Source organism: Erythranthe guttata, chromosome 13, assembly GCF_056151865.1.
Source record: "Erythranthe guttata isolate IM_541 chromosome 13, IM_541, whole genome shotgun sequence".
Lineage (NCBI taxonomy): Eukaryota > Viridiplantae > Streptophyta > Magnoliopsida > Lamiales > Phrymaceae > Erythranthe > Erythranthe guttata.
In genome coordinates, this window is record NC_142545.1 from 4,180,575 (window position 1) to 4,195,638 (window position 15,064).

The window sequence follows — 15,064 nt, forward strand, 5'->3', positions numbered from 1 at the left end:
CTTAACCCGAGCTTGAGAGCCTCATGAGACCAAATCCGTACGCTCATTTTTTTTAAGAAATTCTACGTGCAACGCATGGACGAATCAACGAAAGGAAAACCTAACTTGATAATCAAGCCATAACCAGTGCAGTAAAAAGAAAAACGATTATCAAATATCTAACAAACCATCGCATATATATAATCGACTTTTTTTTTTAAACCGCAACATTAAAATACTAACAAACAGCCTTTGACAAGAGAATTACATTTGCATATCACTTAATGTGTTTCAACAAAAGAAATCATGTGATTTTTTTTTATTTTTTTTGCTTGTTCTTTCTTTTCTGACGTCCACACTCGAATTTTCCAGGGCACGTAAATGATGTCGAGAAATAACCAATTTTTAGCACTACAAATATACAAGACACTAATAATTCAAAATACAAAATTTTGATTGTCAATAGGACAACTAGCCTAAAATAATAATAATAATGTAATTAAAATAAAAATTTTGAAATAATTATATGTATCTTTCTTTTTTTTTTTTTTGGGGAAAAACGATCATATTATTGAGCAAAGCTTTCCGTAATGCATGCATGGTTTGCTTGCGCTTCACCGCCGGCGGGTGTGGGTCGTCCAGCCACTCGCTCAACACTCCACCATTTACAATCTCCGCGCCAGTCTCGAACGACCACAACCACCGTGTAAAAGTTAGCACCTCCCGGAAAAGCTGCATCGAAGTTAATCTTAAACGTGCCGAACGGAGGGGGTTGCCAGATGGTTGGATGATTCGCATATCTGGGAAGATTCCCCGTTAGGTAAGTCTCCATGTAACGAGAGAGAAATGAGGAGCTGCCACTGAGAATGTCCTCTGCCGTAAGGTATTTTCCTCCATGAATTTCCTCGTTCCGATTATTCCATGCTTGCCACATCACGATCGCCGCCAGCTGTAGAGTCTCTTTAGGAAGCCTGTTCATTGCATGTAACAGCCAGTCACTAAAATTCTGGAGTTTAGCCGGCATGGGGTCCGAGAACGGATGTTTAGACCATAAGTTTTCCATTTCACAACACTTACGAATAACATGCCATAGAATCCTCAACCGCATTGCATTTGGGACAGCGTGGGTTAATAGCAATCTTTCTACGATACATTTCAACATTTGCGGGAAGAATATTAAGGCAAGCTCTCCAAAGAAATATACGAACTTTCGGTGGGATATCAATATTCCAAAGCACTGTCCGATTCATACTAGAGGTGCCACTCGACGAAACGTGAGTTCAGGCCTGCTACCCATTCCCGAATTGCAGAGAATCAAGAATAAGCGATAACACGATCTGACTGTGAATTTTCCATGTGAGGTGAAGTGCCAAATCATCTTATCTCCAGCTAGGCTACTCCCAATGGGCACCGCCAAGATACGGTCCTTGTCTACCGGCCAAAAAACATCATTAATAATATAATCAAGGTATTCCATGAGTGTGTCGTGAGATCGATGATGTCCGCCACTTTGTCCGGGAAGGGATTGTCAATCGGCCGGTGCGTGAGGATGCGACGGCTGTCATCGTTCACCAACCAACTATCACTCCAAATCGATGTGCTACTCCCATCACCAATACGCATACGGATCCCCTTCATAAGGTACGGACGTGCTAGTAGTATACTCCTCCATGTAGCTGATGGTCGAGATCCCAGTTCCGCATCAAAGAAGTCGCAGTGTGGAAAATATTTGGCTTTGAGAACTTTCGTTAAGAGTAAATCCGGGCAAGTAGTGATACGCCATGCTTGTTTGGCTAGTAAGGCCAAGTTGAAACATAGCCTTCCATGCCACCCAAGATATACTACGAGACGAGTCATTACTCCACCAGTAGCGTTGAATAATAGATTCGACATCATCAATAAGACCGAGGGGCAGTGCAAAACAACTCATAACATACGTCGGTATTGGTTGGAGAATAGATTTAATAAGCACCTCTTTTCCAGCCCTCGATAGCAACTTTTCACCCCATCCATTCGCTCAAGTCCATACGCGGTCCCGTAAATAGCTGAAATCTTCTTTCTTGGTTCTCCCCATCGAGGCCGGCATACCCAAGTATTTGTCGTGATTGTCCACCACCATAAAGCCAAGGATATTGTGGATATGGTTTCGTATAGCTTGTGGCGTGGCGGTGCTGAAAGCCATGGTGAATTTCTCAATGTTAAGTTTTTGTCCCGATGTCGCCGCATATTTGTCAAGAATAGTTCGCAGCGTTGTTGCATCCTCTATCATTGCTTCACAGAAGAACAATGTATCGTCCGCAAAGCATAGGTTGGAAATTGTCGGAGCCGATGGCTCTACTTTCACACTGTGCAACCTGCCATCATTCACTACCCCGTGAACCATCGCAATTAATGCCTCCACACAACAGATGAACAAATAAGGAGAGAGTGAATCGCCTTGATGAAGCCCTCGTGACAGTTTGACCGATCCAAACTGTTTGCCACTGAAAAGAAAAGCGTAAGAGACAGTTGAAAGGCACATCATAATGAGATCAACAAAAACCAAAGGAATGCCAAGGCGAATAAGAATTTTAGTCAAGAATGTCCATTCAACTCGATCATAGGCTTTAATAATATCTAATTTAATAGCCATGTAATTCATGCTGTTACTCAAGTTACTTTTAATGAAATGGCCACAAGGACATTATCAGTAATAAGCCTATTAGGGACAAAAGACGACTATGTAGGGGATATAATTTCATGTAACACAATTTTCAGTCTATTCGCGATCACCTTAGACCCAAATTTTTAAATCACGTTACATAGGCTAATGGGCCTATAGTCACTAATTATTTCGGGATGTTTTATCTTAGGGATAAGGACGATGTAAGTGAAGTTCAAGGCGGTTGGGAGGATTTGTTTGTTAAGAAATTCAAGGAAAAAGAAAATTACATCGAAGCCCAAGATATCCCAATATTTAGTATAAAAAAGAACTGGTAAACATCGGGACCGGGGTATTTAGGAGGGGCTATTTGAGAAATGGCCCGGGTTACCTCAGAGGTCGTAATCGACCGTGAAAGGGACTGAGCAGCGGCGATGTAAATCCTAGGCTCAACAAAATTCATCACCTCATCTATATCCGGCGCACTTGGTTGATTGGACCTGAATATGTGATGGAAATACTGTTCAATAATATGTTCAATATCTCTCGGCTCATCCCCCAACTTCCCAGGATATCTTTGAGCCGATTCATGGTGTTCACTTTCCGCCAAATCGTTGTATTCGAGTTGAGTAAACGAGTGTTTTGGTCACCTTCCTTCATCCATTGAACACAGCTCCGCTGTCGCCAGTACACATCTTTGTCCTCGTATAGTTTCTCCAGTTCAAGCCTAATAGACGAAGCAATTCCCCTTGTGTCCTCGGTTTGCGGGCCGGATTGAACTTGGTGGAGTTTCTCCTTTAGTTCTTCAATGCGATATTGTGGTTGCTGAACTGCGTTTCTCTCCCAATTGATGAGAGCGAGGCGATACCCCTTGTTATTGCGAATCATCTCTCATCTAATTGATGAGAGTGTTGGGAATCTGCTGCGAAAATTGTAAATAATTCGTCGGATAGGCAAGGTGAGACGCGGACTAGGTCGCTCTCTTAAGACAAATTTCGCGATCCCTTCTCGAAAAGGTGCAGTAAGGTTGCAATGGTGTTGCCTATGTGACACAACAACCCAGCCTATCTCGTTGCTGTAGCTTCACAAGAAACCGCACTATCAAGTGAAGTAAGAAGCTTGCACCCGACACTTATAAGAACTCAAAAGATAACAATTTAGTAGGTAAAGTGGAGAATTTTTTTGCATGGAAAAAGTGAGAAGAAATGAAATCAGCATAGCTCCTTTTATATGAACAAAATCGGGGCGGTTTTATTTGTGAAGTAAATGGTAAAATTAAAATCAGAATAATTGACTTTAAATTTGAAATTTGAAGTGCTGATTTGTAACTTTCAAAAAACGTATGCAACCTTTAAATATAATTTAATATTGGGTCAAAACATTGAAGTCAGGAGACTTGAAAAACCATTTTTTGTAACTGACAAATCTTCACATTTGTAAGCCCGAATATGGTTAGAAATTCCACATTTATTTATAAAATATTCCAACAATCCCCCACTTATTTTATAAATAAATTAATTTTTTTTTAAGACTTTGAGTTCTTAAGAGAATATTATGCGGCAATGCCTTGAAACCTTCACTTAGTACATTATATTTCCCGTACTAGAATCAAAGTGGACTTAGCCTTGAAACAGTGATCCTTGGGGCACATAGAATTATAATGCACACATAATATTCGAGTGTCCCGAATGAGCTTCTTAAAGCCGGCACATTAACGGCCTTGTGCCTTACCCCATTTTTAGTGAGTGCTCTAGAGAATAGCCTATACTTCTCATAGAAAGCGGCCCCACTTCCACACTCACATAGGTGAATTCTATCAAGGATGTTTACGTAACTCCAACAGAGAGCGAGACGATACCCCTTGTTATTACGAATCATCGAATCAATCGGATTCGCATGATGGTTGTCCTTCCATTGTTGATTAACTATATCCCCACAATCCTCCCGAGCTTCAATCCGGAATGGTCATCTTTAACTCGTTAACTGCTAACTATTGGCCGCCTGAAATTCGAGTATAACGGGAATATGGTCCGATCTTGGGTAATTCATATAGTGCGCCCGAGCATGCGAGTACATAGTACGCCAAGTCAGTAAAGGGGTGGAAACGATTATTCGACCATGTAAAAGGGAATCCGCTAAATCCCAAGTCAGTAAGATTACAATCCTCAAGGGCCTCGCAAAACGCCATTAACTGACCTGGGGTTTTCGGTTTGCCATCTTCCTTCTCCGAGTTATCTAGGTTCCCATTAAAATCACCTCCAACAAGCCAAGGAAAAGAAACTTGGCTGCAAAGAAGGCAAAGGAGATTCCATGACCTGTAGTGTTGACAATTTGATCTGGAAATCTATAGAAACTGGTAAATCGCCACATATCCAGTTGGTCGATTCTCAAAATTTCCGCATCAATATGGTTTTTCGGATAGTTGAGAATATTTATCACGACATCTTTTCACAAAAAAAGTGCAAGACCACCAGATTTACCCTCTTTACCTACTGCCATGCCAAAGAGATTCCATTTCTGTTTGAACCTCTCTTTCGTATGTGGTGTAGCTCTCGTTTCCGAGAGAAACGCTAGTTCGGGGTTTTGCTTCCGGGGAATGGCTCCGAATACATGAATAGTCAAGGGAACCCCGAGTCCCTATCAATTCAAAATTAAGCAACTCATTGTCCTCGGCGGAGACTGCGAGTTTCTTCATCCCTAAGCTGAAGGTGCTGTTTTTTATTGTTTCTCAGTTGGTCCGACTCAGTTGGTGTATTTGTTTGCTTTTTCCCATTTTTCTTAGGCATCGTAACTCGTTTGCGCGTTGTTGTTCCCTCGATGTCATCGGATCATATATGGATAGTGTTATTCACCAGGTTTGCATTATCAACCAGATTAGCAGGAAAATTCTCCTCTTCCACAGGGTAACGTGTTTGAGCAATACTGTTGTGGATTTGTGTAGAGATTGAAAATTCCCAACCCTCATTGAGTAGGCATTGAATTGGCTCGATTGGTGTGACTAGAGCCTATGCCAATAGCCTGCATAGGAAGTTTCGGCTGGTCCTCCTCCTTCAATCCCGAAACCCGGATCCATTACATAAGGAAGATCAGTGCACAGATCAGCAAAGCCGTCCTGGAACCGATTCGTGCATTTGGATTAGCCATGTCCAATGACCCCACATAGGAAGAAAAAATTCGGAAGTCGTTGGTACGTGAAAGGAACCCATAGTTTGGACCCGACCGAGTTGTGGATATCAATACCTCTCCGTAGGCTTTTCGTCACATCAATTTGCACCTTAAGTCGCACATAATATTGGCCAATCATCATATGCTTTTGGTTCAACACCTCCAAACACTTACCAACTTTGTTTCCAATCTGCGTCACCACCTCAAGCGATCGATGGCTCATTTGAAGATGATGGAGTCGTACAACAATGGGAATATGGTTCATCGTCATGGCATTGGGGTCATCATCTATCCCGAGATCTTGGAAGATGAGTGCATTCTTATCGAGTAACCACGGGCAGCCTTCGAGAGCATGTTTAATTATGATCCAAACGGTGTTGAAATTCGATTAAGAATATATATGTTGGTCCCGAGCGGTTGAATCTCGCAGCCCTTGATAGGCTTCAATATCTAAAGAACGTTAGATCGCCTCTTGTGTGCTGAAATTTATCGAGAGGTGACGACGCGGCCCACGAGACGATTGTTGAACATCTAGCAACAGACTGTCTTGTACTTCGGTTGTTAGGCGAAAAGAGTTAGCGAGAGCCTCTGTGATATTCTCCATATGTATGATGCCAGATATAGATGAGATGAGGAAGTCGGAGCCGGATTTGCAACGTCGTCGATCGAAAGTGAGTCTGGGAGAAAGAAAGAAATGGGAGAAATTTAGGTTAAGCTAACATAAAAGACAACTGAAAAAAGAAATGTAACCAATAAGGAAAACCCAAGTAAACCGCAATATATTATAGGGTAAAGTTCAATTTACCTACCTGAACTATACCCAACGTATAAAATACCCCCCTGAACTTTGAAATGAATCAAAATAGTCCCTCTGAATTTTGAGTCAACGTTAAAACCGTTACAATTTTTAACTCCGTTAGGTTTTTATGTGTTTTTACATTTTTGTCCAGTCATATTATCTCTCCAACTTTTTCTCCCTCATCCTTCATTTTCTTTCTTTCTACAGAAGTGATGTTCATCAAACACATCACCATTGTTCCTCTTCTCTCTCTAGTACCATGACCCATAAAACAATAAAACCTACTTTCACACATTTGAAATTAAGGATTAGCTCATGTTTTTCCGGCGGGAGGTCAAGCTTCTCACAAACCCCTATTTGGGTTTTCGTTGGCGGTGGCGACCGGAAAAAAATGAAATCCAGAAGAAATTTGAACTCTTCGTTGCGAAACCAGCGCAGCTCCGACTTCGCTCCGCTCTACACGGCCAAGATGTCGGCGGAATCCGACGAAAACATCAACCCGTTTCTTGTGTGCCCCAATTTCTGATTTTGTGACCTTTTTAAAAGGGATTTGTATTGGGTTTCTCTTTGGTTTTCCTCCGAATTCGTTTCTTGTGTTCTCCAGGAATTTGAATCTTGAAGAATTCAAATTGGGTCGTGATATGGTGCAGCTGCGAAGGAGATGAGTCCATTAGGAGGGTCTGACCAAGCTAATTGGATTAGGACTTCTTTTAATTATATTGTGTTTTTTCATTTAATTAGATTACTTTACTTTTTTACTCAAAAAAAAAAGTCACAAATAAAAATTAAATATTGATTCACAGTTTATATAATTATTTATTTATTTGGCGAAAAATAAAAATTAAATATTTAATTGCATTAACTGATTCACAAAAACCCCTCTAATTAGACCATATATGAAAGTACTGCAGGGGTAAAATTGTCCGGAAAAAGCCACTTGTCATGCCACTGGATATAATTTAAAAAGTCAATGTGCCATGTCAGCAGAGGTGGATGGATTTTTAACAGAGGGGCTGGTTTGATACATTTTGAAGTTCAGGGGTGTATTTTATACGTTGGGTATAGTTCAGGTAGGTAAAATGAACTTTACCCTATATTATATAATAAGATCAAATCAGAAATCGTAAAGTCCACGATCTTTTGGTAGAGGCGCTTGGGGTGCGGAGTCATTGGCGGTTTGGTCTAAAGTTCGTAGCAAAATCTATGGCCTCTCTCTCTCTTTATATATATATATATATATATATATATATATATATATATATATATATATATATATATATATATATATATATATCGATCTCGTAGTGTTTGTTGATTTTCGAGTGTTTTGATATTTCTTCAATTTTTGTTGATTTGCACTAAAATAATTTATTTGTTTTGATCTTGAAACTGCAGCTTAATGAAAGCCATTGATCCTCTCCTTGAAGGTGTCAAAACATTTGGTTGAAGTTACACCTGCTTCAAGTTACAGTGTTCTAATGATTGTATACATTATTATACATTATTAGGTACGGGACATATAAGATGTAGTTACATATGCATATATTTTTGTATTTTCGATTTTTATTTGTTGGTTATGAGGTGATTTATAATATAAATATTGAAATTATAAATTTTTGTTGTTTGGGGTTATAAATTTCTTTTGTATAAGCCAATATTCGTGTGTACATAATTGGTGGACTAAAAATTTGGGGTAAAAAGAAAGAACATTTACGAATGACTATAGTTTACTACAATTACATTTAGTTATTTTCAGTACAGTAAACGTATCGATTTAAAAAAATACATAAATAAAAAATAATAACTAAACAAACAAGTATTTAAAAAAAAAAAAAGTAAATAAAAAACAAAAAAATCAGTGGAAATGATAAATGCAAGCCAGAAATATTGAATGCAGATTGGCTGAGAATTACATTTAAGAGCAGTATAGTACTTTCGCCTCTCAGGGGATACGCCTGAGAATGATTTTCTATTGAATTTATCCCTAGTTTATTAAGCACCTAAGGGTATATAAAATAAGCCCTAAAAATTAATAAATTATATATTTTTCTTTTTTGAAAAAATAAATTATAATAGAGAGAGTAGAGATGAGTGATGAGAGAGTAAGATCTGTAATTTGTTAACCACTTCCACAGGGTAAACAACATAAAATCCTCTGTGTTGAGGAAAACTTGCGCCAAACCTCCCTATGTTTTTTTTTCTTGCGTAAAACCCCATTGTGTTTCATTTTACTTTGAACGAAATCCCATTTTCCGTTAAAAGTTAACACCGTTAGTTATATGCGGATTTTATGCAAGTTTTTTTTGTAACATAGGGAGATTTTGGTGCATGGATTTGCAACACAAGGGGGATCTACGCAAAATTAATTTATTCTTTTAAAATTCAAATTATTTTCTTAAATTAAGTCACATAGATCTATTAATTTAGAATATGGAAACTAAAAAAATAATATTCGAGATGGAAGGTGGAACGAATTCTCAAATCATTCACGTTTTTTTTTCACATATAATTAATCTAGGATAAATTATAAAAATATATAATAATTCTAATAAAATAATTATATATTTTAAAAACTCATTTTTTTAAATACATTAATAAATTATATCATATAAAAATTGATTTAAAAAAAAACATTCACCACACCTATTAAATTTCTATTTTTCATATAATCATATTATAACTCAATAAATGTGTTCGACTTAATTTAAGAAAAATATGAAATTTAAATGAATAAATTAATTTTGCACAAATATCCCTTGTATTATAGAAGATATGCCATAAATCCCCCTATGCTATGAAAAAATTGCATAAAGGAGTTTTACGCAAGAAAAAAAAAATATAGGGGGGTTTGACGCAGGTTTTTCTTAACACAGGGGTTTTTTATGCTGTTTACCCTACTTCCATATAATATTGTATATTAATGGGCACTTTACAAATAAGCCCACTAATGGGTACTTATTCGTAAAGGGGTCCAGACAATAAACTCTTTTACAAAAAAGTCCACACATATCCAGAGGTTTGTAAAATACTAAAATAGCCCCTCATATTTTAATGTGCTCAAATTTCATCATTTAATTTAATATAACCTCAATTTGACCCCAAATTTCACAAATTATTCAATTTTGATCCCAAACACAATTTTATGGATGATTTCTTCCGTCACCGCCGGTTTCCGGCGTTGACTTTTTTTTTTTTTTTTTTTTTTTTTTTCCTTCTTCCTGATTTTTCCGATGGTTTCCGGCGTTGACTATTTAGATATTTTTTTTCTTTAACACCTTTTTGCCCTCCGTTTAAACAATGATATTGATGTTGTTGACAGTAATATTAACTATATTACTGTTTAACACAAAATTAACTATACTATAGTTTAACACAATAATATTGCTATATTAATCTCTAACACAGTAATATTAACACAACAAAAATCACTATTATTGTGTAATAGAATAATATTAATATGTTGTCCGTTCAACATAGGTAAACATAACAAAAAAGCAAAATGAATTAACATTATTGTGGTTAACAGTAATATTACTGTAACAACAGTAATATTACCATCAACCACGGTGATACTATTGTCTTTACAGTAATATTATAATAATAGACAGTAATATTATTACATTACTCCGTCAATAACTCAAACAAAACAAAAAACCAAAAAAAATAATAATATTAATGTGGTTGATAGTAATATTATTGTGTTTACAGTTATTTTATTGTCAACGACAGTAATATAATTACGTTGACTTGTCAGCAAATCAGACAAAATGAAAAAAATTTAAATAACCAAAAAAATAATAATATTGTCGTTGACTCTAATTGTACTGTCATCGACAGTACAATTACATAAATGTATTGTCAATGGTAGTACAATTACATTAATGTACTGTCAGTGACAATATAATTACGTTAATTTGCAGTCAGTGACTGTATAATTACTGTTAATGACAACACAATTACGGTTAACGTTTAGCGGCGGGCGTAAAAAAAAAACCACTAAAAAAAGTCAACGCCGGAAACCGGAGGCGGAAAAAAAAATCAAAAAAATCAGCGCCGGGGACTGGCGGTCAAACGCCGGAAACCAACGGTGGAAAAAACAGACCAAAACAAAAATCGAAAAGTCAATGCCCTTAAATCGGCGGCAAAAAAAATAATTTCTAAAAAAAAAGTCTAAATTGGATTTTTGCGGTTAAAATTGATATAATTGGGGTTACAATTAAGAATTAGGTGTAAAGAGTTGGGGGTAATTTTGTCATATACATTAAATTTTCCTTTTTTTATAATACATATTAAAGGGATGGACTTATTGGCGAAAGAGATATAAGCCCTGAACCTAGAATAATAAAGATGGTTGGTCAGCAACTTATGCACAAAAAACCTTATATTAATTGAGAGTGTTTTTATCTATACATTAATATTTTTTGTTTCTTATCCATGTGTATTCATCTAGGGCACCGTTGGTTTAGTTGATAAGCCATGATATTACTAATAGTCACACTTTATATGTTATTTGGTTTGCGTGTTGCAACTTGTCATGATAAATGGACCCACCAAATTTATCAGCCAATTGACTGATTATCTATCAACCCGAAATTGGGTTGACAATTTATCATCTAATTATCTCATCATCTGACCTCTTGTGCAATTACTTTGCTGCCCTTACCGAAATAAACAATTACGACAATATTGCATATAAATACGTATATTCCCTAATTTAACTCTCTCCTAAAGCCCTAATCAAAGGTAAGCAAGCAAGGCCGTTTTTTTTACTGTATATCAATTCATTCATTCTTCTTGCTTTCAATTGGTGCACCCACTTCATTTGTTGCCCGTATACGTATGTAATTCATTCCTTTTATATCAGAAAATCGGTTCTATTATCACATTGTGAAGAAATTAGGTCACATCAAGGAGGTAAAATTACATCCACGTTTTTTTCCTACATAGATTTCGCAATGGTTTCAATCGCCGTTTTTGAACTCTTTGTTGCAGTACTTGCTACCGTCGTTTGCAATAGGAAGGGGAAAAAGGGTTGCTAGGTTTCTAGCTACGGTAGTTTCACCCCAATTCACATCGTCTTCAGGTAATGTTACTTCACTATTACGGTTTGATTCTTCTGCAATAACACTTTATAAACATCAGTTGTATCACTCACATGCGTATTATTATATTTGAATATACTTGTATATTTGTGTGATGGTTCAGAATAGTGCCATACGACATAGTGGTTTATTAATGTGGTGATATATATATATATATATATATATATATATATATATATAATATATATACATTCCGTCATCTGTCTTATGTGGTATACATTAATGTTTGAAGAATATAACTTACCCAACTCTGTTTTTTTTTCTTCAGTTTTAACTGTAATTGTGAAATTACGAAATTCAATTAATTGTTCCATATTGTAGGCATTTTGTTGGCTCACGATGGCTTTGTCAAAACAAGAAGAAGAGATTATTATCACGTTGCAATGAATCGTGTTTAATACTCGAATGTTTCTGTTTTTTTTTTTCACGCAAATTTATCTAAAACATAAACGGCGTCGTCTAAGTTTGTCGGGTAATGACTCTGATTCCTATAGCTTGATAGTGAGAAAAATTAAACAACTTGAGTATATGGATTCAATTGTGGGTTTGAATGATGTAACGTGCCGTGGCAACCTTATGATGGATATACCCACTTTTCGTCGTTTCTGCTATCTTTTAGAACATGTCGGCGGGCATTCCCCCAATAGGAATGTATCTGTCCCTGAACAAGTTGCAATGTTCCTCAAAATTTTGGCCCACCATACAAAAAACATTGTCGCCCGTAGTGATTTTAAAAAGTCTGGGTACACTATAAGCAAAAATTTTAATTGTGTTCTCTAATCTGTGCTAAAGTTGCACTCACTGCTCTTGAATACTCCGAAGCCAGTTGGAGAGGATTCAACTAATGAGCGATTTTCTTATTTTAAGGTAAGAAGATTTCTAAAATTTTCAATAACACACACTAACTAAAAAAACCGATTTTCTTTTAATAAATGATTAGTAAACTAGCTCTCTCGGTTTTAGGGTTGTCTCGGTGCACTCGACGACACATACATTCAAGTTCGGGTTGCTCATGATGATAAACCAAGATATAGAAACCGTAAGGGTAATGTTTTTGTTAATGTGCTCGCCGTATGTGATGACAACATGAATTTTGTGTACCTTCTCACTGGGTGGGAAGGTTCTGCGGTGGATAGCAAAATACTTCGGGATGCCGTTAGTAGGGAAAATGGTCTACGGGTCCCTATGGGTATGTTCATATTTATTTTAAACAATTTTTTTCATTAAAAAATACTTCTACTTTCCTTCTATTTGAGACTTATAGTCTATTCCGTATCCGCTTCATTGCCAATTACAGGTAAATACTATTTGGTTGACAATGGTTATACAAATGGGAACGGTTTCTTAGCACCTTACAAAATTACCAAATATCATCTTGATGCATTTGCTCAAATTCGATGTAACCCACAAAACTATAAGCAATTTTTCAATCTGAAACACGCAAAGGCAAGAAACATCATTGAGAGGGCATTTGGGCTTTTGAAGTCAAGATGGGGTATTCTTCGAAGCCCTGCTTATTACCCCATCAAAGTACAAAATATAATTATAATGGCTTGTTGCCTTATCCACAATTTTATCCGTACAACAAATGACTTCGATCCCGAAGAAGAAACATTGGACGAATTTCTTAGAAAAAATCCAACCCCTCTCATCTCACCCTAACGATTACATAAACGTCGTTGAGTCTTCAGAAGAATGGACTTCGTGGAGAGACACTATTGCCATGAACATGTGGAATGAGTGGTGTCGTAGTCATTAAATCTGAACAATTTATCTGTTTGAATTATTTATGTTTTTTGAATTATTTATGTGTACGGATGTTCGTTTTTTTTATTGATGTTGCTCGCATTTCAAGCTGTTGTATGAACCTGCCTATTTGTGTTCAGTTGTATTGTTTTATTCGAATATTTATTAATGAAGATTGTAAGTGCTATATCGTATTCGTATCAAGACTTGTTGAACTTGTTAATTACGATTGGACTAAAATTATTCAGGAGAATATGGAAGCTAAGTAATGGGTTCCAAAAACATGCAGGTGGTAAGCAACGTGTAGTTAGCAGTAGACGGAGCTGGACTTTGCATGAGGAACTAAGTTTGATAAGTTCTTTGAAAGACATTGTGTCACGTGGCTGGAAATGTGAAAATGGGTTTAGGACTGGGTACTTAGGAACTCTCGAGCAATCTATGTTGCAAGCATTCCCAAGTACCGACTTGAAAGCGGACCCACATATACACTCCAAGATACATGTGTGGAAAAAGTAATATGGGTCATTAAGCACAATGCTTTCTCTGTCGGGTTTTGGTTGGAATGACACAACATCCACCATAGATGTCGCCGACGATCATATATGGCAAGAATACATAAAGGTACCTCACCTAATTATTGTGTATTTGTTGTAATTCATTGGAACAACATAAAAAGTTTAACTATGTGCTATTGTGTTTATAAATTCAGACAGACAACAATGCCTGCTCTATGAGATACAAATCATGGCCTTTCTACAACGACTGGCAAGCAATCTTTGGAAAATATCGTGCTACATGAGAGCATGCTGAAGAATTTATCGACGCCCTCAACGATATTGCTGTTAATTCAAAAGGAAAAGAACATGCCTCAATAGGCCATGATTCTGCTCCCCCAAATAAGGCTTCAAACGCGGATAATTATCCTGAAAATATGTCATTCAGCCGTGCGGATGAAGCCACATCAGGTAAAAATTGCTCGAAATCAAGCAAGAAGCGTCGTCGGGTTGATCATATTGATTCGAGCATGGTGGAGTTGATGTCCAACTTTTTCCAGAATACAGAGCAGCAAATGAATGAATTGGTCAGTCGGTTGGGCTTTGAAAAAGATGTTTCGTTGGCAAGGAAGCAAGTGTTTGCGGCGCTCGAACCTTTTGGATTTCTTTCTTTCGAGGAAAGGCTTAATGTTACTTCCAGGATTTGCGACAACAGTAAAGACCTTGATATTTTCTTCTGCTTGAGCGATGCACACAAGACAAATATGGTGCGTTTGATCCTTGAAGGGCGTTACTAGTTGACATGGATATTTATGTCGTATTAAAACTATTGACTTTTAACATTTCATTCCTTCGAACGTTGTAATTTTTTTTTTGGGTTATGTAGTCTACAAAACTTGATTAATTAGAATCTCTGTTTTTGGTATGTAGTATATTCTAAATGGCTTTGGTAGTAGTTCTCTGATCTCAGTTAATACAAAATGATGGCAGTGATAATGTAATAAAATAAAAAATAACAACTTACTCCATTTCAGGAAATAATATCTTACAAAGGTGGTTATCTTAATTACCACCTACAAAACTATTGAAAATAAAACAGTAGCTACATACGTCCTATAATACAATAGTGGTTTTTATG

At 36.7% G+C, this 15,064-nt stretch overlaps 1 protein-coding gene and 2 pseudogenes across 1 annotated transcript; 2 read left to right on the forward strand and 1 right to left on the reverse strand.

The window, feature by feature from the left end:
- Positions 1 to 547: 547 nt before the first annotated feature.
- Positions 548 to 1,872, reverse strand: LOC148765709 (uncharacterized). Its single transcript, XM_088812312.1, has 3 exons — positions 1,605 to 1,872; positions 1,273 to 1,410; positions 548 to 1,122 (listed from the first exon to the last, which is right to left on the reverse strand). The coding sequence occupies exons 1-3, from the start codon at positions 1,870 to 1,872 to the stop codon at positions 548 to 550; spliced, it is 981 nt and encodes a 326-aa protein (XP_088668438.1).
- A 10,900-nt stretch (positions 1,873 to 12,772) lies between these two features.
- LOC148765710 (protein ANTAGONIST OF LIKE HETEROCHROMATIN PROTEIN 1-like) lies at positions 12,773 to 13,445 on the forward strand (annotated as a pseudogene).
- A 155-nt stretch (positions 13,446 to 13,600) lies between these two features.
- LOC148765711 (uncharacterized) lies at positions 13,601 to 14,723 on the forward strand (annotated as a pseudogene).
- Positions 14,724 to 15,064: the final 341 nt, after the last annotated feature.